The sequence below is a fragment of the Ascaphus truei genome, chromosome 14, assembly GCF_040206685.1.
Source record: "Ascaphus truei isolate aAscTru1 chromosome 14, aAscTru1.hap1, whole genome shotgun sequence".
Taxonomy (NCBI): domain Eukaryota; kingdom Metazoa; phylum Chordata; class Amphibia; order Anura; family Ascaphidae; genus Ascaphus; species Ascaphus truei.
In genome coordinates, this window is record NC_134496.1 from 38,631,577 (window position 1) to 38,658,707 (window position 27,131).

A 27,131-nucleotide genomic window follows, 5' to 3' on the forward strand; every position below is an offset into this window, starting at 1 on the left:
AAGTAGGTGTTCATAAACATGGCTGTAAGCAGGTCACAAATAGGCTCATATCCACGGGTGATGCAGTGGGAGAAAGATAAGAGAATGCTGTCATGGTAACACAGGAAATTATATATTATACGCCTTAGAATTGTATTGTTGCATAATAACAAAGAGGTGTACTAGTCTCTTATCGAAATATCTGTCAATCAAATATGTGCATTTAAAAGCATAAACACATATTCAACATTTAACCATTTCAGTGCTGACAGTTCTTATACACTCATGTTATACTTTATTGTCAGAATATACATGCTTATACCTTTGCAGAAAATGTATTTAAGATATCCCTGCATTCATTTATTGCCAGAATGCTGGATTTTGTAAGGGCTTTTAAATGGCAATGTAATATCGGGCCTATCTACTCATATGCAGTTGGAATATTACAACCAATACATTGCAGTGTCTGCATTTATCTTAAGCCAAATAGTGGGACATTTATTAGTGAGCCAATCAAGAGAGAAGATTTTTATTTTGCACGACTAATTATTAATCACAGACTAACTGACTAACATAAATTGTAATCTCCCTCGGTGATCAATATAGGTGTTCTTGGGTATCCTGAGAATGGATGCGTAGCAAAATACAAGGCTCATATAAGTTTTATATATAAACATAAGCTAAAAGTACCTGGAGTTGCTCGAGAATTCTTAGAAACCAACCTCATCCCTCCCATCCTACCCCATTCTTTCTCTCCCCCTCTTCTCTCCCCTCCCCCCCCCCCCTCATCACTCTCCTTCCCCTCATCACTCTCCCTCCCACCACTTTCCTTTAATACCTTATGATGTCCCCACCCTCTCTTCCAGCCTTCTTACTTTCTTCTCACGTGTCAACTGACTTCCTCTGTTTCTTTCTTTCTTTGTCTGCTTTCTGTGTAAACTTTATAGCTATCTGACTCTCCTTATCTGCCACCAGGCTATGTGCATTATGATATCACCAGTATGATGTCATGTGCCAGATACATAGCCTGCCAGGTACAACACCCAGTGGCTGACTCGCTTAGAGAAATTGTAATAACTCATAGAATTGAAAATAGAATGTATCCAATTTCCAAACATAGATCAAATCCTGTTCCTTGATCTCAGGAACTATTATGCAAAATGTGGTTACGATATGTTAAGACAGGGGTGCGCAAAGTTTGTGCGCTGCGCCCCCATGCCTGCCAGCCCCATTGCTCGTGCCCCTCCCCTCCCCCACTTTCACCTGAACCGGCATCAAAAAATGACGAACACAAGGCAAGTGAAGTAGGAGACATTGCAGAGGCCTCACTCGATTCCCTACCCTTGGGGGAAAGCGCGGGGCCCCTACAACCGCCGCGTCCCCCCCTAGAAAATCTTGCGCCCCCCAGTTTGCGCACCCCCATCTTAAGAGGTGTCCAAATGCATAGCGAACAGATGACTAAACAACTTTCCAAAATATATAGTAGATACATTATTACTATTCTCTAAAGCCTAATCGTTTCTTAACCTCTGTGCTGCCAGGGCGGTCCTATAATACAAGCTGGAACTGGCCCCTCTGGTAGTGAAAAGGTTAACCGCATATTTTTATTGTAATTTTAGTAAATTCTTTATATATTCTGATGACAGGGTATTGTTTTTCCCATATTACAATCCCGGGCGTGTTTGTTGTCCAAAGATCGTTTTAATACCCTAAATTACATATCTAAATAGGTCATTTATTTAATGCAGCATAACCACAACACAAGCGGAAGCAGCTGTTCCATTTAATAAAGAATGTTCTAACTTTCTAAAAAGTTGTTTCCAAGCTTTAATTTTCTGTCAAAATGAAACTAATGCGGGACCGTGCATTATAATTGGCTTTAGGGGCTGCGCATTTACACCCAGCACAATTTGAGATTATAAACCTCAAACGGAAGACAGACACTAATGTAACATACTGTAAATACATCAAAGGAACCCCTCAGGAAGGATAAGAGAATGTGATGTGTTAGAGAATTTCCATGCTATCGCAGTGTGGTTACCATGGTTACAGGTTCTGTGGGTGTCTCACTCGGTGCCTATTTAAGTATTAAGATACTCAGATGTCTTTAGTCACAGATGGTTAGGCACAAATACAAATGGGGACCCATCCTCTATGACAGGTGTGGCCAACTCCAATCATCAAGGGCCACAACAGGTGAGGTTTTAAGGATATCCCAGCTTCAACACAGTCAATGACTGAGCCACTCCATTGAGACACCTCTGCTGAAGCAGAGATATCCTTAAAATCTGACCTGTTGGTGGCCCTTGAGGACTAGAGTTTGCCACCCCTGCTCAATGACATTCCTTCCTTGTTGACTACTATTGCACGTAGGTGTGCCAGGTGGCTTCTCCAAAAATACTGCACACAATGGTGAAAAGTTGAGATGCGCTCGACACGCTCCATGCAGTTTCCCACTCTCCTTGGCCCCACCCCCAGGCTCCTGACACCTCCGGGTAGCTGCATTACCCAGCAGCAGCCAATCAGGATTGAGGAAGCTTCCCAACCCCCTAGCATCAGCCCTGCTCTCTCCCTGCTCTGGGAAATGTGGCGGTCCCCCAAGCCGGTCAGGTCACTATGTCCAAAGAGGTAATACTGGACAGATACATGTCCAGTATAACCACTAATTTTTTACTGAACAGAGTGTCCAAATACAGGACAGTCCGGTTCAATACTGGACACCTGACAACCCTATTTGCACGTCCAATACTATCCTACTCTATTTGCACCCATTTACTTTTGTATAACATTTAGTATAAAGTGGATTAACCCCCAGATGGTAGCAACTAAATGACTTCAGTGGGTTCAGACATGTTGTGTAAGGACAATACAAGTGAATGGGATAGAAGGTAAGCACCATTTTGTAAAATATAGCCCTTAGTCCTCACGTAGCCTTGCCGGATCTCCAATGTCTTAATAATGCAATCATAAACTTTCTAAAGGTTCAAAGCAGCAACCTCCCCAAACCAAGCCCCCCCGCCCACCCTGCCCTAAGTCTGCGGCCACACTAGCGCTGAGCGTGCTGACCGCGCGGTGCTTGCCGAGTTTAGTTTCGGCAATTCAAATTGTCCCATCCCTGCTCATGCGGTGCGCGCGCGCTCGTGTGTGGGCATGCACGCTCACTCACGCTTGGCGCTTTAGTAAACAAAAAAAATGAGACGTTGAAGCACGCTCAACTTGCCCGCAATGCCCCCCGCACGCGCGTGTGCGAAATAGCCAGGACACCCGGCGCTCATGCTTGGAGAGCTGGTGATGTCACCGCTCTCAAGCATGAGCGCGGTCAGCGCCAGCGGGGTCGCAGCCTTTGTCATCCTGTTTTTTTTTGTTTTTTTTTTACAGCATTGAAACTGGGCGATCTTCCAGAACTGAACTGAACTATTTTCAGCTTCGGGGACCTACTGGTTCCCGAGATACTTACATGTGACGTTTCCGGTATTACATTCTGGTTTTTAAACTTGATTCAAATGGTCGTCCAATAGGAAACCACAGCAGATGATGTTGCAGCTTCCTATTGGCCATAGATGTGGCAGCCATTTTGTTTAAGGCTTAAATCCGGTACACTCACTGGTATTTGGGGAGAATAAAATAACACAGTTCAGCTCTGAGGGATGTCAGCCCCAGTTTCCATTCTGTAGAAATATGTTGGGTAATAAATAACAGAAAACTGTAGGGGGAGTTGCTGTAAATAATTAGAAAAAAATATATCAAACAAAAACATCCTATTGCTTTTAGTGAGATTTTATTGAGACATCTGGTGTGGTGCAGTGTTGCAGCTGGGAAACTCTGGTACATTAGAGTTATTTATCAAAGTCTCCTAGATGATAAACCGGGGTAAAATACGGCAGTTTTATCCACGAAGAAAATCCCATTTGTTTCAATTTAAATGTTTTTTCTCAGTAAATTTGGTGTGGTTCTTATGCCCCAGTTTTGCTGTGGCGAGACTTTAATAATTACACCCTAGTATCCCATATGTGTCATGTAAATAAAAATACCACTTGTGGTGCATTTGCACGTCTCACACAGGTCTGCAACCCTGCCTTTCCCCATTATCGCTTAGCAAACAGTGCTTCCTCTGCAGCCAGGGGATTCTGGGTAATGACATGCAAATGAGCACAGTGCGTCACTTTTTACTTCTTATCCATTTTAACATGGGACCCCATAAGATTATGCCTGCAGCATTACACAGCTTCTCAGCACAGCCTGGGTTAAAACTGTCTTCAAACTGAAGGGTTAAGACAGTTCAGCAATTTGTATTTCTTCCCCAATAACTGGGAGGATTTATTAATATTACAGACTAATTATCATATCCATACATACAATATAAAAAAGCAGATGGAAGAAACGGAGCTTTGCATTTGCAAGTGTTTCCAGCCTGCCCATTAATCTGCTCCAGCATTAAAGCATGTTCTTTTATCCTTGGCCTAATATCGCATAACACATGTAAATGCTGGTATCCGTGTCAAAGCATTCCACTTATTTTCTATGTTGATAACTTAAATCGCACTCTCTTTAGTCTGTGATTTTCCATGCTCTGGCAATGAATACAAATGCAGAAAACCTTCCACGTGCTTCTTACTGTTCTGTCTCCCGCCTTTGCATTTCGAGTTTAAATATAAACAGAATTACTGCTGAAATTGCAGCAGACATGAAGTTCATTTCCATTTTAATGTGAATTGCAAATCGTAGTTTAAGTGAGAAGTGAACCACATTCTGTACCTTCTATTCTTGTTGGTGCCAACGCGATTGGAAATTGACGCTTATAATGTCTCCATTTACCAATATAACCTGGATATCTTGATGTACGTTTGAATGTATATTTCGGCATGCAGATGAAACAAGATGTTGCTCTAAAACGAGGAGGCACAAAACTCCACAAATTACCTTTTCAGCTCCTGTAAAATGTAAAATGATGGCTGTCATGTCCATTTTTCCTGTGTTTGTGCTTTATCCACATCTCTCTCCATATGGAGTATATTGCCAGGCAAAGACTGTTCTACTGAAGGCTAACCCAGAGACTTGTTGCAAATAAATTATATATTTTTAATTTTTTTATATATTGATATATTTACTTCTCTTACCTTCTCCGCTAGCAGCATCTCCTCCTGCAAGGTCCCGTCAACATGCCATGACGTGACTTCATGCGACATCGCGGCGGCATGTGGTGCCGAGTTGCCATGGCAACGGGTGTCCCGTTGTCATGACAACGTGACGCCGTTTGGCGGCGCAGAGCCATGTTGACAGGACCCTGCAGGAGGAGGTGCCGCCGGATAATGCTGCCACCGCCCGGAGATTTCACAGGTACACCCGTAGCCCGGACAGGAATAAAAAAAAGTGCTGCTCTTCTCCTTCTCCAACAATAAGAGTGATAATTATTGTGGAACACACATTCATCCGTTTTTAAAAAAAAGCAAAACGCTATTTTAATGTAATAACAAAAAGTCGGACAACCAATTTCATGTGTTTGTCTTAAACATACAGGTGTATGGGTTTACGTTTCTCCCTGATATAAAAAGAGGAGCGTCATACAAATCATAATAAAATCAAGGCTATATGGGTCAGATTCCCTAAATTCCGATGCAGCGTACCACACCCTTATCTGGTGTTAACTTCCCTTCAAGTCAATCACATTGAAGTCAATGGCTGTTGACACCAGATCGGGGTGTGATATTCTGCATCTGACCTTAGTGAATCTTGGTGTATCAGTCACAGTAGACCTGTCAACTCTCACTGAATTTCTGGGAGTACTACTGATTTGGAGTCAGTCTGATTTTTATCCTCCGTTCTCTCACAGGCTTTAATGGCGCCTCGCTGATACAGCAATGTTCCATTAAAATACGATTTTTGCCCCAAATCTCACTGATTTCAGTTGTTGGAGTTGACTTCTCTACAAAGAGTAGAAACAAATACTGGATATTTAGATTGTTAATTCTGTTCATCAAGGGTCTAAATGATACAAAAGGTCAGTCAAAGATACTGCATAAACGTGACTTCTTTATGTTCTTCAGTGTAGGAGAAATCAATGATACTGACCTTGTACCCACCGTGGCTTAATATGAGCAGCATGATATTCTTAGAATGATGTTGGCTCTTATTTGCTGTCTTCGGGGCTTATTCTATATGCGCCAACGTGGTCACTTGGGCCATTTTCAGACACAATTCCCCATGGAAGGTTCTGGTGAATTTCGGTCTAAATCAGAGAAATGGCCAACTCCAGTCCTCAAGGGCCACCACCAGGTTGAGTTTTCAGGATATCCCTGCTTCAGAACAGGTGGCGCAATCAGTGGCTCAGTGGAAGAGCCCTGTAGGACTGAAGTTGGCCACTCCCACCATCAATGTTTTGAATAAACAGAAGACGTTTTTGGAAAGACCTTTTATTTGGATAGTTACACATCAACTACTAACACATATAATTATTTATGTTGTTTTCAGGCACTTGGGTTACATTTGGAGGTCAGATTTCTGATGAGGTAAGAGATAAATGTATTGACACATGGAATACTAATACTGATTAACCCCAGTGCTGCCAGAGGGGCCAGCAATGCCGTTTTAAGCGACACAATGGTGGTTTCTAAGGTAGTACAGAACGTCCATTCATTTTAATGCACACTAACCAAGTCTGTGCCCGGAGAAATAAAGTTACTGCACTCCTAGGTAACGTCATACATGGAAGTGAAAGGCTCTTCAATAGCATCAAGCGGGGCAGAATAAGTCACCGGGCATATTTATTATGAAGGCCCCCACTGTGATTATTGCTTCTCTAAAAAGAAGCTGCTTCGAAGTGTGTAGTCATACACAGTATTACTTTATACTGCAGAATTTTCAATTCATGATTACATATTTTTAATAAGATAAAAAGTAGCACAGCTAACAAACCATCAGACTTCCGTGGGCACATTTCCGCAATCATGTACTGTAGAGTAGCAGCTCACCAGGCATCTTGATGTAAGCTTGAGGCAAAGTTATCAGATGAATCTTTTGAACAAATTTCGGTCTACATTCCAGATGTTGTTTATGTCAGTAGAATCCATAGAGGGGTGAACAATAATGGTTTGTCTTGTCAGGGATTCAGTTGCTAGCAACAAATGGCGAGTAGTTTGCAAACCATGGGAGGTAATCAGAATTCCTTTGCATCAATCAGCCATACATTCATAAACATTTATTGGTTATGTCAATCTTCAGGTTCCCAAAAGAACATATTCGGAATCATTAAAAAAAATAAGAGACTATATTTAGATCTGTTAAAGCAGTCCGTCCTAATGTTGCTTGCATTATATTGAGTGTAGGTTAATGTTTAGTAATGAGTTTGTAAAAAGTTACTAACACTGGCTTTCCTCTTGCTAGTCATGATGGATTTGGGTTTATGAAGCATCATTGTGTTAGCCCTATAACTTACAGTATACATGGCCTATTGAAGTCACACTGGCGCATGACCTTGCTTACTGACTCACAACATGGTACAGTATAAGTACCTGTATGTTGTGTGCTGTAAAGTAAAGTGCTGCAATCTACATGCAAAGAAAATCAGGGGTTTCACCCTCAAATTTAAATATGAAATTGTTAGAAAGAAACTTTTTTTTTTAAATAAGTCAATCGACCAATTTCATAGTCTTTATCACAAAAGGTTAATAAGAACACGTTAAAATTGAGATATCACGTGAACATTAATATCTTATATTAACACTCTGGCTTGTAAAATATGAATTTTCAGGACAGATATGGTTCACCCAGAATGCACAGTTTTTGGTAAAGTTACTCAATATGCAAGATCAGTTCAAATGGTCTCTTTTGAACCGAGGAATATGAAAGAGTTAATGATATTAATACGGTTCATGCTGCATGCAGCATGTAAAATATAATCTAGAAATACATGATAAGGGATTGCAATAATGTACGCAACAAATAAATCACATTTATGCAACAATACATGAAAGAAGGAGTTAAATGGATGTACTCTGGAATAATTTTCTTTTGCTTGAGAATAGTTTTATCCCCTCACTACTAAATTACCAGAAGCAACTGAAATGATATATGTGTTACAAGCAATATACTTATTATACATTTACTATAGTATGGATGGTTATTTTGTTTGATCAGTTAATTGTAGAGAAATTCAAACTTGACCAAATTCGCTTCACCTATATTTTGCTTGAACTTTCTTAAAAAAGTTTGAAAATTCACCAACAAGTTCAATAGAACTTTTAAGCCCACAACTGACAAATCGAAGCAAAACTCAAATTTGGAACAAAATTGTTGAATTTCACGAGAGATGAATATAACCTGAAATATAAGAGAAAGGGGAGTTCTTGCTAGAGATGAGTGATTGCCCCCGTATTTTTTTTTTTTTTTAGACCAAATCGGTCCCCCCCACCAGAATCCCCCTGCGGATTGTGCACTAAAAATCCGAGCTGCGGTTCCATATAGAATCCGAAATCCGATCCAATCCTTTTAGAAAGTGTGGGACGGGACTAATTTAAATATACTTTGCATAGCCACTGGCATATCTCCAAGGGCACCTCAGGTGCGCTCCCTTTTCAGCAAAAGCATGTCACCCTTATTTATTTGGAGGGAGGTTTTGCCCATCTCTTGTTTTAGGAGGTATCTAATAAGATGTTAGTATTTGACCATATCACAGTCGATTCTTGATATGGGGAAAGAAAGGTTTTAACATTATCTATTGTGACAAACGGCTTACTCATGGGGCTCCGCCGTCTGTCCGGGACTGTTAGAACACGGTCTTTTAGGGTAGGTTAAATGACGAGGCATAATGTGCTGTTCCTTTAAACAGGCTACTGCCTGGTTTATTCAGTCCCAGGCACTGAGACTGCCACACGGAATACAAAATAATACATAAGCAAACGAAACCCTGCTCACCTGAGCAATAACTTAACTAAGGTTTTTCCCTGACTGGGATTGGAGCGGCTTATCCACTTCCAACAACAAATTAAGGAACTTTGCAGTTTTAGAAAAAAGGAACAGATTGATTTAACCTGTTTGGGGAGAGTCGTTTCCCCTCTCTGCTTCCAGCAGCCTTTCTGCCTCCAGGCTCTTGGGGAGAGGGAAGAGGAACCAGGAATTCAGCCTTAAATACCTGATTTCTAACTAGCAGGACAGGTGACAGAAATCAGACATCAGACAAACTCTGGTCTGGATCCCAAATCCCTCAGTTCCAGCACTTGCCAAACTGTGGGATGGAGTGCATGCATTCTGAGGCTGCACTTTTCAGCCTAAACAGGATAGAAACTATTCAGTATCCTGGGAGCCCTATATATGAAATTTATTACCATCCCCTGGTTTCTGTCAAACTATGTTATATGAGTGTATTGGCATTCTATAATTCATATGTATGTATGTATATAAATATGCGTGTGTGTGTGTGTGTTTAACGTGTGTGTGCACACACAAACACAAGCTGTCCATTTGCATTTCAACAGGTGGCTGAGCAGCTAATGACCATTGCGTATGAACACGGAGTAAACCTCTTTGACACCGCTGAAGTTTATGCAGCTGGAAAGTAAGTGGCTTTGTTTGAGTTCTAAACTGCTCACACATATTTACTAAGGACACATACTGGTTGTGGATATTATACCCCTTGCAGGTTGTGATTACGGACAAGCAAGAGATGTAAGAAAGTGTACAGAACCCGTAAAACCCCCCAGGACTCTTCTTCATGTCTGCAGACACGAACGTGCTGGGCACTTTCATTTCACCTATGTAAAATTTGTTTCATGGTCCATTCAAATGCATCAGTATTTTACCTAAAATAAGCACATCCTATAAAATAAAAATGGCCACACGGCCCTTTGTGGCTCATACCTTTGCTATCCTTGGAAAATAAGGGTTCCAGCAGGTTTTTTATTGACACGTTAAGATGACTATAATATTGGCAGAGCAAAATGAAGTAAAACTCTAATTATGTGCAAGCGATTTATGTTCCTTTATGGAGGGCCAGTTTAACCACTAGGCAAACTAAGCGGTTGCCCAGAGCAGCAAAATTTGGGGGCGGGGCAACAAAAAACTGGGGATTCCATGTAGCAGCAGGGCTGCCAACGGGGGGAGGGGGTGGGGGGGGGGGGGGATAGCCGCAAGGACTTCTGTTCCAAGCCCGGTGTGTCAGGGGGCCAGAGCACACCGCCGGCAACCATAATATGTGAGATGCCTCTCAGAGGGGGCCTGCTGGAAACCGGTGGAACTGACAGGCACCTCGGCGGACACCCTCTGACAGGCCCCCCCCCCCTCCTGTAGTGTGGGCCCCCTCTGGCAGACATCTAGCAGGCCACCTCCATCCTCCAAAGCTGCAGGTAAGCACACTCTGCTCCCTCCCCCGCCACCTCCACCACTCCTGTTGTGGCCCTCCCTGCCCTCAAGGCCTCTACCTCCTCCCTGGCACATAACTACCCTTCCCCCCCCACCAGGGCACACAATTATACCCCCTTCTAGGCACATAACTATACCCCCCCCTCCCAGCACATAGCTAAACCCCCCCAGGCACATAGCTATACCCCCCTAGGCACATAACTATACCCTCCCCCCCCCCCCCCAGTACAATGAGAATATACAACCAGTATAATTTCTCCTTTTTAATGTAAAATACATCTGTAGTTATAAATGCAGAATTGTTATACATACTAATGCACAATATTAATTTTCAAAAGATATGGGGGGAAAGAATGGAGGGGGGAGGGTGTGAAAGCGCAAGGCTGAAGGTTCGCCTAGGAATACACTTGCACCGATCCTGCCTTTATGATGCGATAAAATGAAAAACTCTTAAGATACAGACACTGTTTTTAAAAAAAAAAAACAGATTTGATAAAACATCAGATGCATTTTTGTTCACATTATTTATTAACATCAATGTGATGCTTATTAGAAGGTAATATCAATTGTGCTTGTTACGTCCATTTATTATGTTTTGGATATGAACATTTATTAGGTTCTTGTATGTACCGTACAGTAATATAAGCCATTGTAATTAGTTAACTAACGTAAACAGCATGGGGAAATGACTTTGAGTTATACCAATAAGTGATTACAGAAATATGCTGTCCACGCTGGAATGTAATATCGTTTTTTTACTAAAAGAGGAATGATTTGCATAACTATTAAATTACTCCACCATTTGATTATCTCTAATGCTTGTGGTAGTTCATTTACATAATAGATAATTGGGATAAGTGAATAGTGTAGGTCGCCTTGATATTAAAAATGTGTACTATGAAATCTAGAGCACAGATGCCCTAAACTTCGTGAAATCAGGGCAAATAATGCAGGGTTACCAAAATTAGTAACGGAACGGTATTTCCCCTGAGTTTAACTCAAATCCACTAAGATAATTCTCTGCAAAAACAACTGCCGTTGTTGAGCTCATTAGCACAGAGTTAACGTTAGGCTCATTTAACACTGCGTTAGCTTCAAATCACCTGGCGTTAATTCGTGTTTTACCTAAAAGTGGCGTTAGGTTCCTCCAGACCTTGGAATGTATAAGAGAGTGAGAGACCTTTTCTTACCGGAGTCCGAAGTCCCATATATATCCACTTTTGGAGAACACATGGAGAGGCCCCTGTGAACAAAAAATGGGCACACTTTAGATACCTGGAAAATAAGCCAATAGGGGACAAAGCAGTGATTCCCAGCAGGGGGTTTGCGGACCCCTAGGAGTCTCAAAGGGGGTTTCCCCCAAAAATCTGGCAAATCCCAGACCGTATAGTGGGGTCCTGAGCCTGTGTGGGGGGACTGCGCACTTATTAAGTCCCCAAACTGCACCTTAGTGTGACTGGTAGCCATCAATAGCAGGAGTTTCCAAAGTTGCTCCTCACACTGCTTTGCATCCACAACGGCTAGGCATTGTGGGGTGTGACTTTGGAAGCTGCGCAGTAATTGACAGCTATACCACTCATACTGTCAACACACACGGGGTGCAGTTTGAGGCCTTATTAAACGTGTGTTCCCCCCACAAACTCAGGACACTATACTGCCTGGGGTGGATCACACAGTTTTGTTAGCCAAAATCTGCTGATTAAGCAATACGATTTATTAATTGGGTTCGCTGAATAAATATTTTCTAGCCGGCGGTGCACAATTTAAAACAGGTTGGGAACCACTAATAAAGCATAAGCTTTTCACCGAAAGACCTGCAGTTCATGGCACTCAAGAAGCCAAGGACTTGAAAGAATCCACCAGTTTTACATGAGAAAGAACAATTGTATTGTCGTTAGCATGTAGAAGTTTAGCCAAAATCCTGTGACAGAGAATAGAGGCGTTAGTCCCCAAATTACATTTTATACTAGTTAGAAGTTTATACTAGTTAGTTCTAAAGATTCCAGCAAACTGTACACTGTCTAAAAAACGGTATCTCTTCTGTTCCAGGGCAGAAGTGATCTTGGGAAATATAATCAGGAAAAAAAACTGGAGGTGAGATCTGGTCCATTCAGTCAGCCTTTTTTCCAGATCTTTGGTGAAGATGCAGGTTACCTTCTAGATTACAGTCCATGCACTGGTCAGGGGTAGAGATGTGTGAAATGTTCTACAAGTCATTGCACTTTTGTATAATATGCCATGTTTATTGTGTGTGTGTGTGTGTGTGTGAGTGCGCGCGTGCGTGTGTGCGTGCGTGTGTGTGTTACCTTGGCTCTCTCGACAGAGCAAAATTCCAATACTCTGTGCAATTTTATATTCTTTTATAATGGGATGGAAAATATTATGATACAAAATAATGTGATAGAAAAACCGTCTATTAAGGACTACCAGTATTATTAGTAGTAGTATTACTTCCTGCAAAATATTAATGAAGTTTTTAAAAAAAAAGCTCCTATTGTCTTTACATACACTGCCATTCTGTTCTTCTCTTTATTAAAGCTGCAGTTCAAGCTGTCATTTAAAAAAAAAAAAATACATTCAATATGTGCTTCAATGCAATCTGCACACTGACACGTGATTAGCTAAGTTGCTAATCGATCCGGTCTCCTGTAATCGATCGCTGAAGATTCGGCTCTGGGATTCTTTAAATCACTGTTAGTGCAGCAGAAGTGTACCAAAGATGCAAAGTTCTGTGTGGAAGATCATGTGACCAGGCAGTCACTAGATACAATTGGTGCACTGCGAGAGAGAGAGAGAGGGCAGGGCTCAAGAGCCAGAGCCTGTCTCAGAAGAGGAAGGAGATGTGACTTTGTAAACGGTTGCTATAGAAACAAAAATGCTTGCTATGTTAGAATACATTAAAAAGTCTTACTTTTTTTATATTTTAAAATACAATAAGTATTTTCTCATAAATAATAATCATTTAAAAAAACAGGTAGGATTTTGCTTAAATTGCAACTTTAATATAAACAGTTGTGAAAGCTGCCGCTTAAAATCTGAATTTAGCCAATTAAATGATCATCTTTTTACTCAACAAGTTGTTTTCTATTTGACAAATCTAATTTTTTCGCTGGCAAACAATATTTCCCTGTAATGAGATGGCCTGTGTGTATTTATTAATGACGGATGCAGTTTTAATTGCTGAACCTACCACAATGTATTGTATTTATCTTCTGGTCTATAACAGGAGTCCACGTGATTCCCTCTAGAACACAAGATCGTTAGGATGACAGCTTGATAACTTGTACCGTAGCGGTATCCCCCCTGTGTATTTATGCAAGGTTTAATTGAAAGCTTATATTCTAGTTTAATTTCATGCCTAGACAACAGCCTAACAAACAGGCGTAATTAGCTATAACAACAGTAAACATAAAATCTTACTCTCTCACAAATGCATTATTTTTATTTCAGTAATCATTGCAGGATTTATTCTTTCAAGTTCCTAACATTTTTTGGGAAATATCAGGCAATATTATTATTATTATTATTATTATTATTATTATTATTATTATTATTATTATCATCTTTTATTTGTATGGCACCAACATATTCCCCAGCGCAGTACAATGTGGGGGAGAGAGGACAATAACATTGTATGAAAAAAGAATACATATATGTTAAGACAAGCTGAGACATTAGGAAGGAGGTCTCTACCCCAAGGAGCTTATAATTTAGTCCAGTATTCCATTGACTGTACATTCTGCTTGTCCTTTCTGCAGGAGATCAAGTCTGGTCATCACGACTAAAATATACTGGGGAGGAAAGTAAGTTTTGCCTGTTTTGCCCAAGCATGATGTTTTTGAAACGTCATGGAATTTTCTTACCCATAACCCTTTGCATGTATAATGTTGCATTGTCTCTAAGCAACAGGAATAGGATAAGACTGGTATATAGCACAGACATGTGTGAACTTGCCAAGATTCACGTCATCAATGTTCTGCCACCACGTTTAAAAAAAATGTTCAAAATTCACGAAAAAGTTCCCTTGACAATTTTTGGCCAAAAAGTTCTGAAAATGTTGCTGAAATGTGGGTAACAAAATTGCCTCGAACTTGTCTAACTTCTAGCGCAATTGGCAAATCTATATTCAAACAACATCCAAGCCCTGAAATAGGGCGATCGTTCTTGCAAAAAATCATATTTCAGGCTATGTATGTATAATTTATTTATATAGCGCCCACAGTGTACTTGGCGCTTTACAAAGACAATACAGTACAGGGAATTAAAATACAATAAACCCAACAAAGTCGGACAATAGGAAAGGAAATCCCTGCCCTGGAGAGCTTACAATCTAAGTGAATTGTGTGTGTCTTAGGCCGCGCTTGTAGTCCTTGCGACGGTGATGCTGACGTCACGCGGCGGTTGCTGAAAAATCAAATGTAATTGACTTCCAGGGATCGCGACCAAGCCGTCGCTCCGTCACGTCGCTCTCTCTATAAGCACAAGTGACGAATTCAATACATTTGTTTTGACACGACACCGGGACTATAACCGCGGCCAAACTAGTTGTGGCAACGTTTTCTTTGGCAAAAAAGGCAAATTTGACATGGTTCGGGGAACTTGGGTGAAAACTTCACACATCTCTGGAGCCGCGTCCATATTGTGAGTGACCGCACGTGCGGCGCTGACCACAGGACACACCTCTATGGGGCAGGCAATAGAACACGCAGTACGGCGCGGCAGCGTTTTCAGCCACATCACAGCCACGCCTCCACCACACCTCCCCGTCGCTGTGGATCTCAGGCCACAGATTGCTCGGCCGACAGACGCACGCGACGCCCACTATATCTGAGGCCTAATGGCAAGTGGAGTTTATCATAGAACAGTTACATAAGTCGTTACAAAGTAACACAGTGGTAAATCACTTCTACACAAGTTTAGTAGTGGTATTTAAATGAATGGGACAGTATGTAGCTGGTGTAAATCAAGAGGATAAGAGATTGTAGCTCATGTCTAAAGACTAATTTTATCATACTGTATAACAGTTTAATAATTCCTACAACCTGCCAGGAACTAGGAGCCACATTTGTACATTTTCCCTTTATTTTGACTTTGAATCGAAAGCTTCATTGTGTGGTTGTTCTGCTCTATGCTTCATCCCCATGCAAACTTTCCCACTGCATTCATCAACGCTAAATATAACTGATCGAATGCAAGCGGCCGCTCAGAATGGACAGGAAGAATGTGAGCTTCAAATATGAAAGTGTATTACTGTATATAAATACACACGTACACATAAACAAGGGGACTATATAGTACTATACATCAAATTGGTTCATAAAACATCTTTCCTGACTCAAAGAGTATTCATTTGTCCTCTACAGCACTGAACAGTATGGACCTGTTTTGTGCTTCCCACACATATTATTTGCATTGTAGGTACAAAAGGATTAATCTTTGGTGTTACATATTGCTTCCCAATCAAATCGTTTAAGGGCCATGTTTACTAAGTAATTTTTTGCCATAAGACTCCTCCCGGCGCTTGAAGACACCCACCTGACATCAGGGGTGGGCAACTCCAGTCCTCAAGGGCAACCAACGGGTCAGGTTTTCAGGATATTCCTGCTTCAGCACAGGTGGCTTAATCAGTGGCTAAGTCGAAGACCACTGGAAGTACAGGGTTAAACCAGATTCAACCACTTTAATAACATTTCCATTACCCTTTGGACTTCTCAACAGTGACTTGTACATTTCATTTTATTTAAGAGCTGAAACAGAAAGAGGCCTATCAAGAAAGCACATTATTGAAGGTAGGTTGCTCAGCGAGATTTATTGCAAAGTCCCATTATGTGCGGTAAAAATTCATATAAAGCCACGCTGCAGGTGCCAACAAAATGTAGTTAATACTTAATTTGGATAGAGCTTAAATTACTTTTTACAAACACATCTAAGTCTCAAAAGCGGTTGTTCACCTTCTAACCAATACATAGTCCCTGCAAAAAAACCTCAATCAATCTCTGCCCGAAAGGAAGTCAGAATCAATATGGACGCCGGACTCCTGTGTGGCCTTTCACACAGGGGAACAATGTGGCAAATTCATTTATTTAAAATGACCAAGAAAATATCCCACTGACTTGCCAGATAACACCTGTGTTGGCTGCACCAGAGAAATCAATATGGCCGCCAAACCTCGCTGGTCCTGTGGGCTTCCTATTGCTCTACACCACTGGCTATATTGGAATCTACTTACATGGAAGAGCACTGAAAATGTAATTGTGAGTATCTAGAGAACCGTGGGGTCTCCGCAGCTGGACTGTGTTTTTTTTTTAGCTTCTTGAAATCGCCGGTTCCCAGGATACTTCACTTTCGGTCCCAGGGAAAGCACCCCACCCCCGGAACCAATTATGTAATAATATCTAATTACAATTTTGGTTGCGCTGCTGCTGTAATAATTGATAATTTTGTTTTGTTTGTAAGTAGCAAGTCCAGAATTATTTTGGGGGGGATAATTGACTCCAGTATAATAAAAAATAAGTAAAGATAGCATTTTTTTTTTAAATACATGCATTACACAGTGTCTAAAGATGTGCAAATGTCTCAACGTTTTCTTCGCACATTTAAAATAAAATTATTCCTCAATTTTGCATTTTCATAGCATTTTATCGAAACTTCACACTGCCACAAAAATGTGAAAATATGCAAAAATGGCGATTAAAAGGGGTGATGTTACCTGAGGTGTGTAAAAATAAGACAGCACGTTCTTCCTGGTATGAGATCTTTAGTAAAACCTTTGCACATTTCTGACTATGAGCCAGATGCTCTAAGGCAGGAGTGGCTAACTCCAGACAAAGATCTACCAATAGGTCCGGTTTTAAGGATATCCCTGCTTCAGCACAGGGGGCTAAATCAGTCAAAGGCTGGGCCACCTGGGCTGAAGCAGCGATATCCTTAAAACCTGACCTGTTGGTGGCCCTTGAGGACTGGAGTTGGCCACCCCTGCCTTAGAGCATGTGGCCAAAAAACTATAACCAGTATAGTTAAATAAACCAGTCCCGACAATCTAATTGATAAGAGAGGAAATTGTGCAGCTGTATTGCTGTGTACAAATAGAATAACATAAATAGCACTGCACAGTAACTGGGGGAAAATACACAGATGCAGCTAAGAATCCGCCTCTTATACTTGTAGTGCGGTTTTGCTTTGTTAATGTAGCACAATACAACAATATAACCAAATACAAACATATAAAGAAACCTAGAGACCATCTCTAGCCGACGTGTGTCCGTATAGCAGTATAAAGACATGATTAGCACTACACTGCAAGAATGAAACGTGCACGGTAGTCGCTACTCATAAATTAGCCCTTCACCAGCAACAGTCGCTGCCACGACCCAAACACAGTCACTGCCACGACCCAAACACAGTCACTGCCACGACCCAAACACAGTCACTGCCACGACACAAACACAGTCACTGCCACGACCCAAACACAGTCACTGCCATTATTCCTGGGTCGCGCAGCAGAATTCCGGATGCAGAATCCACGCTTCTCCATGGCATAATATTAAAATCACAAAAGCGGGTGAAAATAAGTTATTAAATGATTACTGCCCAATGCTTGCTCCATGTAGCAAAAGTAGCCAATGGCTGCTACTACTAATAGTATTATATTATGTTCAGTGGACGCCTGCAGTTAGGAGGGGTTTAGCGCTTAGCAATTGAAAGTAACTCCCTTGGCTCTGCTTGTAAAGCTAACATAAGGTTTAGTCTGCATCCCAAGAGGGCATTTCAGGATAGTGAATCTCTGAAAGGTCAGCTAAAAACCTCATTTAGACTTTCCTCTAACAGTATGTTTTCATTTTTGCTGCTTGCAGGATTAAAGGCCTCTCTCCAGAGATTGCAGCTCGAGTACGTGGATGTTGTGTTTGCCAACCGTCCAGATAATAATACCCCTATGGAAGGTTAGTGGAAGCATTACAAATGATAGACTTGGGCTCATTGATTCCAAAACACCTGCAGCTGGAAATGAAATTCTGCATATGATGAAATTGGGGTAAGACGGCTTACGATGAACATAGACAACGAGAGGCAGGTTGTCTCAAAGCCTTTTTTCATATGGGAATTTAATCCGTTTTGTAAGGTGGGATTGATGTTACGTCTCACAAACGGCAACACAGAGTGTGGAGATTATCATACTTATATGAATTTTCTTCTTATGAAAACACAAAATTAATTTGTGTTTGACCTGTGCCGCAATGGGGGTTTAAAAAAAAAAAAAAAAAAAAAAGCCAAATCTCCGTCATAATATCCAGATGGGTTTTTCATTACAGTTAGAATGCATCTACTTTATTAAAAATAAGGTTCTCTATATAGCAGAGGTGCTCAACTCTACGCTTCAAGACCCCCCTCCCCCTACCTTCCAACAGGGCAGGTTTTCAGGACACCCCAGCTTCAGCACAGGTGGCTCAATCCTGAAGCAGGGACAGAGTGAGCCACCTGTGCTGAAGCTCTACAATTTGGAAATGGGTTTTAAAGCAGCAGTGACATGGTAAATGGCTTTTATAGCTGGAGTGCTGGAAGTTTAATATTAACATTATTTCCTTGCACTTTTCATCCAGACTGCATTCAGATATTTGGAAGTTTTTTGTTGAATTTGCTTTGAATCCACTTGCCGGTTCATGCCATTAGTCTTGCAGGGTGCTCCAATTTAGAAAAAAAATGTAGCAACGATCCACAGCAACATTTGAGAATGTCTGCAAATGTACATTTTCCAGATGCTATGAATCTCTTACTCTTCATAAGGGTACCAACCCTTTTGTGTTCTGCTAACACAATGCCAAAGTAACAAACCATCCTATAGCAACAAAAATGTACGTTTGTTAGAGTAACTATAGCCAATTTTTAACCTACCTGTATATACCCTTTGTCCTTCATTTCAGTCATTTTTGGCAATTTAGCTTTCTAAAGTATCTCTACGGCCCTTATTCTGTGATAAGAGCAGATGACGTGTTGTCACATGAAAAGCCCTATTGATGTTAATGGAGCTTTTCCTGCAATAGCACGTCATCTGCGCTTACCACACCTTACAGAATAAGGGCGAATGTGTTGGGTTTTGGGTGCCACGTTGCAGGATATATAACAAGTCAAGAAAACCCCTATTTATAATAACGTTTCTGCACCTCAACAAAGCAAAAACAACGTTTCATTTTTCAATGGGGTAGGTCTGCAAAACTCTACTTGGATGTATCTGCCCTAAAATAAGAAAGGATATACTAAAGAAAGCAGGTGCAGATGTATATTGTACAAGTGTTATGTGCGGGAATCAGGAGGCGTCATGGTTTTGATAGAAAACGGCTTATGATAAATAACCAAAAATCCTTCATTTAAAATTAAAACCATAAGATTATTGTACACATGTGGATACACAGGGCCACGTTTACTAAACTGTGCTATACCATAAGACACATTCACCTCAATTAAATGGGCCGTACCATTTCTTCCAGCACAGGAAAGGTGTTTTATGTCATTGCACCCCTTAGTAAATATGGACCGAAAAACATATATGAACTATTCCATTTTCCCATAAAGTTTTGTTCTTTTCTTCTAGGTATTTGATTACTAAATGTGCAAAGGTCTTTTTTTTTAACTTCTTCTGCTTCAGAATTTGGGTCCACAGCATCTGTTATACCATCTGTTTAAGCATATCTGCCACCCAGACCGCGTGTTCAAATCTCCTGGAATAAATAGCCACACTTCTAGTCATACTATGCTTTATGTGGCAGAGTTTCAAAAAGCATCAAAGCAAATGATAATTGTCAGGAACCATTTGTTTCCCTTGAATATGTAACCACTTTGTTACAAATTCTAACAGTGAATCAATGAAAGCAGGTGCCAGTCCAGACTGTATTTTTTTAACATTGTAATGATGCCAACCATTCTCTCATACGCATTCATGTGAATATGTTTAGAAGAGCATGGAACAGAATACTATACTCACTATGGTGCAGGCAACAAGCATGACAACAAGACGCTACTCAAACCCACCTCTGCCACAAACCACAGTATTTGACCTATTCTGCTAGCAAAAGAGATCAGTGGAGAAATAGTTCCAGCGAAAGCAGCAATTCCCCCAAAGGTTATAAGATAGCGGAGCATTTTACATACATACATACATACATACATACATACATACACATATATATTGTGACAAACGCCCCTCTTTTGTAGTGCTGACGTCTGTCTGGGTTCTTCCCGACACAGTCTTCTAGGGTTAATTATACAACAAACAGGATCATGCAAAGTGTTATGCTGCTTAACTCAGGCTTCTGCCTGCTTTATTTTCATCCAAGTAAGGTACTGCAGCTTTAACATGTGAAGGTTAGAGGTACTCAGATACTTTCATTCAGCAGTTCACATATTTCAGTGTTACAATATTTCCCCCACTGTTATTTCAAGAAATAAAACCAAAATCATATAAGCAAAATCCTATCCCTTTCAGGGATCTAACTACACATCAGAATCAGTCTCTCTAACAGCTGCTGGCCAACTAAACTGGTTCCCCAGCTTAAAACAATGCTCTCTCATTTAGGGTCACAAGATACAGCACAGTCTTTTAGCAACAGCAGTAACCATTTGTTTTGTCTTATCTGCTTGTGGTGTCCAGGCAAATCCTCTGGTACTGTGATACGTGGAGGGGCCGTCAACCCCGACACTGGAAACAGGGGAGCAGCGATACCCCCAGCCTCCAGGCTCTAAGGAGAGAGAGTGAAATGCAAAACCTCTCTGCTCTAAGTACCTGTGCATGTGATTAGAAGAGCAGGTGAGGGAGAACTAGAGCCATTGTAATCTGTGGTCTGGATTTTCCATCCAGCTGCCTGAGTTAATGGGAAGATGTGGAACGGATCATTTTTAACTATTCCTGCACTTTCTGACCTAAAATGGGGCAGAAAGCTGCCTAACATCTTTGGACTATGTCACAATATATATATATATATATATATATATATATATATATATATATATATATATATATATATATACACACATATACATATATAGACATATATATACATATATATATATATATATATATATATATATATATATACACACATATACACATATATACATATACTTATACACATATACATACATATATACATATATACATATATATATATACACACACACACACACACACACACACACACACACACACACACATATTGTTCACACACCCCAGGCTTGTGCTAACTCTATCAATGAGATGAGCGGTGTTCTTGTAGTTTATGGACATTACACACCAAGGATGTAAAAAACCTAATCTATAACACGTGCCTACCCATTATTCAACATGTAATCCTTATTGAGTGATAAATTCCTAAACAATAGCTGCTGCACTATTTTAGATATATATAGAAATACCATTCCACAAGTGCAGTGCTTTAACAGGCTGCAGGCCAAGTAGGTTTTTGTTAAGTCAAAACATTAAAGCTCTGTTCTGCCTGTATAGCTTGATATATGACATTTTTTTAATCCACATAATATTTTTGGAAATACATTTTAAATGACTGGTATTCAACCCGTGGTCTTCCAACCTCTGGGGGTCCCCAGATAGACTCTAAGGCTACAGCCCCAGTGTTTACTGCTGCACGCACACCTGGCGTCACGTACACAGCTAAAAGCCGCAATCTGTGGTATGTAGGGAGCGATGGGAGGCACGGGTGAGGCGTGGCCATGATGGGGGGGCACCGCCATTGGCTCCCCGAACACACCACGTGACCGCGTCGCCACACAGGAAGACAAAACTCTTGTTGGCTGATGCTCCATCGCGCTTTGTGAGTGCCCACAACAGAAACCAGTGTGAGAGAGTGTGAGAGAGTGTGAGAGAGTGTGTGAGTGTGTGTGAGTGTGTGTGAGAGTGTGTGAGAGTGTGTGGGAGTGTAAGAGTGAGCACATCATACTTTTGACAACTGACTGCTCACACATGTAGCTAATCCAGCTATTACCGTATCTCACAGGTATCTCAGGTGTGCTCCACAAGGAACATTAAACTGTCCAACAGGAATTGGAAGTGCTCTGCTTTAAAGGAAGCCAGGGGTGGGAGGTACTACAGGTATAAACACTCATTTTGGTGCTAAAGTACATGACAGATATGCACAAAGGTGGCTGCAGTGTAACAGAATGTTAATTTCCCTTAAGAAAAGTTGCATGATGTAACAGTTAAACCTATAACAGACACAGCATGAAAAAATTGGGTGTAGAAACATTATTTGTACTATTATGTACTTAAGGCATTCAATAGCAACATTGCGGCCAGGGACAAAAATATTCACTGTGCCATCTGCCAGAGTGCCAGACACATACTGAATTGAAAAACTTAAAACTCTCCACACTGTAGGATGTGATTCCACTGGCTTCCCACAGCGCACAAAGTGATTTTGGGTTGACAAGTCTAAGGCACCTTATGAGGAATGGAGTATGGTTTCAGACCCAACAGGATAAGAAGTTGAACCCACACAACCTCTGTTATTCAGAACAACAGCTCTAGCAGTGTGAGCTACCCCAGCTGATACCTAGCACCACTGTCAAACTACTAGAGCTGCTGCCCAGAAAAGCACTGGTTGTAGGTTCTAGTCCTGTTGGGTCTGACACCCTGCTAAGTGTCTTTGGTTTATCAACTCAAGAGACCCCCTGCTTTCGGAGATAATTACTTGCGAATTAGGTGCCGGTAACAGCTCTCCGCAGGAATCTCGTGGTGGCCGCTGTTCAGATATTTCCTGGCCTGCGGTCCAAAAGGAAGTCATGATGCCGGTGCAGCTTCCTATTGGTCTATGTGGCGTGAGAGCACCTGAAATCCCTGCTTGCAGAATGGGAGCAGCTGCCGGCATCTACATGGGAGGTACGTTTCTCGGAAAGTAGGGGGTCTCCGGAGCTGTAATTAACAGGGTTCGGCCCCGGAGACCCCCTGCTTCAATTATTTATATATATATATATATATATATATATATATATACACACAGTGTTCGACAAACCTATACATTTGCTCGCCCCGGGCGAGTGGATTTAACATCGTGGCGAGCTCCTATTGGCCCAAGCAGCACACGTTTGGTACTAGGTGGCGAGTAGATTTTTTTGTGTGGCGAGTAGATTTTTTGGTGATTTGTCGACCACTGTATATATGTATATATATATATATATATTATATATATATATATATATATATATATATATATATATATATATGATACGAACCAATCCAAAGACCAGTAAAGAGACAGCACACCGCATGGGGTTAATCCAAAAATCTATATTCACAACATGAAATACACGTACGGCTTACGTGTATTTCCTGTTGTGAATATAGATTTTTGGATTAACCCCGTGCGGTGTGCTGTCTCTTTACTGGTCTTTGGATTGGTTCGTATCATACTTATTTTCTATGGGACTAGCATCTGCTATTATAACCTTTTCTACTGCAGTGTGCTGACTGACCTTCATGTGTATATATATATATACATATATAAATTCAACTTTTAAAAAATTGCCGCCTGGGACTGCTTTAAAGGATGAAAGATATGACTGAGATAGAGTTAAGGAAGCGTTGGGAGAAGTTTGTGAATGAAGCTGAACGAATGTGAAGTTTTTTTCCAGAGCATAAAGAGTTACAGTATGTAGAAAAACAGGACTTTGTATCAAAGTTTCCCAGTAGAGCAAAACAACTGCGCCACGTTTATCAACACACAACAGGGAGCAGAAGAGCACACACAAATATATGTTTTATTTTATACATGTTACGAATAAAACACAGTAATAGATAAAAGCCAACAACGGTGTTACAATTTTGTGAAAAAATGTTCCAGTCCCCTTAGACAGAGCTCAAATAGACTTAAAAGAGTCAAACATATTCCAAAACTCTCCGATTATTCACAAATAAGACACAACATTCCTAAGTAAAACGTTACGGAATATGTTTCACTCTTTCAAGTCTATTTGAACTCTCCCCACAGGGACCTGCACAGCTTTTCACATGATTATACTGTATTTGGGTGTTGGCCGCACTCCTGGCTCCTGTTACCCCACGAGAACTATATGAAGCTGCTCTTTTCTTTCTATTGCACTGTGTTGCAATTACCAGAAAAAGTATTTTTAATCAGCATGTACGTCCTCATGTGGGTCAGAGACGCAGTACCCCAGGTGGCTGGCAGCCTGCAGTGACCACTGCTCTTTTCGGCACCTTAGCGCCCCACTCCATGTGGTCCGTTGCCCTGGTGATGTCGTCGGTGGATGACGTCACTGTAGCTGGGATAGCCCGGGGGTCACTCCGCTCTGCTGGATGCTTGCTACATGCACAGCAACGGGCAACAGACCACGTGGAGTGGGACGCTAAGGTGCAGATGAGAGCGGTGGGCACTGCAGGCTGCAAGACAGCTGGCATACTGTCTGACTCTGACCTACATGCTGCTTCAAATACTTATTCTGGTAATTGCAACACCGTTAATGGCTTTTTTCTACTATTATGATTCGTTCATTTGTTAAACAACATTAAAAGAGTACTGCACTACTGTGCTATTTTGTGTGCTCTCCTGCTCCCTGTTCTGTAGAGTGTCTTCGGATTACAAGAGGTTTGGAAACACCTTCTTGAACAGGATGGCACCAAATGCCCTTACCACTAATACCCAGCACTGTATCACTTATACTATTTCCATATTGAGAATCATCATTTGACTGTCTTCGGGATTTTACTGAGTACTGACTGCTAGGAAGGGTCTGTGTTCCAGTACAGTAAGGTTACTCCACTTCCACGTTTAGCAATGCCTTCCTATTCATTGATACATCAGGGCAGTGTCTACCGCACCTAATACAGGAAGCATTCAATGCATGGGCAGCATGTATATAGCAAAAGACAAAAAGCCCCAGTGCTACATCCAATATGACAAATTATATAGTTAAAGCTGCAGTTCAGGCAATATCCTGTTTGTTTTTTAATAAATCAGTTCTGTAGTAAGAAAAAATACTTTTAGCATTTTCTGTTTAAAAAAACAACAACTTTGAAAGACCAATTTTCTTGTATTCTATTTTAACAAGCATGCTTGTTCCTATAGCAACGATTTACATTCCCCATATTTAAAGATGTTGTCAAACTTTGCCGATCAATAGACGGAGAAGGAATTGACCGACAGCTATGCAGTTCTTTAGGTAATTAGAGATTGCCCACATAAAACTATTGAAGTAAAAAAATTAATTAAAAAAAAAAAAAAGACTGAACTGCAGCTTTAAATACTTCTCTGTTTTTCTTTTCATAAGTGAGGCTCATTTAGTGAAATTGTTTTGCCAAAGCATTTTAAGCTTGCAAACCGAGGCAAGTTATCCCCTCTTTTGCAAGTCCTAACAGTACTGTACCCAGCGGCGGATTTCAAAATCCGCTGCTCCTAGGCACTTGCCTGTGTCAGCCGCCTCTTCTCTGCCGCCCTCCTGCTCCTTTGACATCCCTGCGTCAAATGACGCCGCGGACGTCACCAATGTGACATCGCAGAGCCGCGCGTTGCCATGGAAACGCGACGTCATGACAATGGCAGCGAGACTCCGTGTGACACCACGTTCTTGGTGTCCTTGGCAACACTTGACGCTGGAATTCCAAAGAAGCAGGAGGCGCGGCAGAGAGGAGGCGGCAGATACAGGCAAGTACCTTCCCATTAGGTCCGATAGGCCTGAGAGTGCGGCAAAAGCATATTTGCCGCAGAAGCTCTCATAACCTCTCTAATGGAGGGAGAACTGTCTTAATGGCCTGGTCATTCACAGGTACATAACAAGACTTGCTATTTAAAAGTGGGGTGAGTGAGCTTAAAACCAGGGAGGAGGGGTCACAAAACTCCAAACAATTGTCTTTTGTTATACTCAAATTAAATTGTAAGCTCTTCAGAGCAGGAAGTCGCTGTGCCTGCAAACTTCTGCGCAAAGTGCTGTGCACATGATCAGTGCTAGATAATGAAAAGTATTCATATTTATGTGGAAAGAAAGAAAAGCAAGGAGTTAAATATGGATCTAAATTTGGGAGCGGAAAAATAGAAACAGCTAAAGTTATCATAAAGTCCACACTGGTAAATACATTATAGAATATATTCAACTCGTGATCATTTATTTAATGGGAGTGCAAGTGGTATGTGAACACACATTCAAAAACAACTACCATAGTGATAAGCTGCCCCAAAAAGAAGTGCCGTTTGTGTCTGCCTTCTGACTTGTTCCTGTCATTATATTAGTAAATAAATTAGATTTAATATAAATAGAGGTAAAAATAAACAGACATGAGTTGGCTGAAATACAGGCTTCTACCTGCTGTGTGCGTTAGTGTTCTGTTGTTGGAGCAGGTTTTATTTCACATTTTCCATAATAATAACCCTGCTTCTCGGCTGTCAGACAGGACTTTCGCAGCGAGGAAGCACCAAGAGAGGGGCAGAATTCCAAGCCCTTTTTTGTGCATGTGTGCTGAAGGGGACAAATTGAAACTGATAACTTGTGTCAGCCTCCCCAAATGCTTACACATTAATCTTTTGGCTGAAAGGATGACGGATGATTGCATTAGTATTCACAAATGCTGCAGGACCGTTGTGCCAGAGGCGGCCAAATAGGGGTTTTACTTTTCTGGTTTTGTAGAGAAACAATAAAATACAATTATCGTGATTCGACTGGAATTGTGTGTGTGTGTGTGTGTGTGTGTGTGTGTGTGTGTGTGTGTGTGTGTGTGTGTGTGTGTGTGTGTGTGTGTGTGTGTGTGTGTGTGTGTGTGTGTGTGTGTGTGTGTGTGTGTGTGTGTGTAA

At 41.2% G+C, this 27,131-nt stretch overlaps 1 protein-coding gene across 3 annotated transcripts in view; it reads left to right on the top strand.

Moving 5' to 3' along the window:
- The window catches only part of KCNAB1 (potassium voltage-gated channel subfamily A regulatory beta subunit 1), a 127,709-nt gene that overhangs the window by 86,683 nt on the left and 13,895 nt on the right, over nt 1-27,131 (top strand). For all 3 annotated transcript variants that reach the window (XM_075570540.1, XM_075570541.1, XM_075570542.1), the window contains exons 3-8: nt 6,448-6,485; nt 9,450-9,529; nt 12,382-12,426; nt 14,091-14,135; nt 16,078-16,121; nt 18,186-18,272. In XM_075570540.1, the coding sequence (XP_075426655.1) occupies nt 6,448-6,485; nt 9,450-9,529; nt 12,382-12,426; nt 14,091-14,135; nt 16,078-16,121; nt 18,186-18,272 (339 nt within the window). The remainder of the gene's footprint in view (nt 1-6,447; nt 6,486-9,449; nt 9,530-12,381; nt 12,427-14,090; nt 14,136-16,077; nt 16,122-18,185; nt 18,273-27,131) is intronic.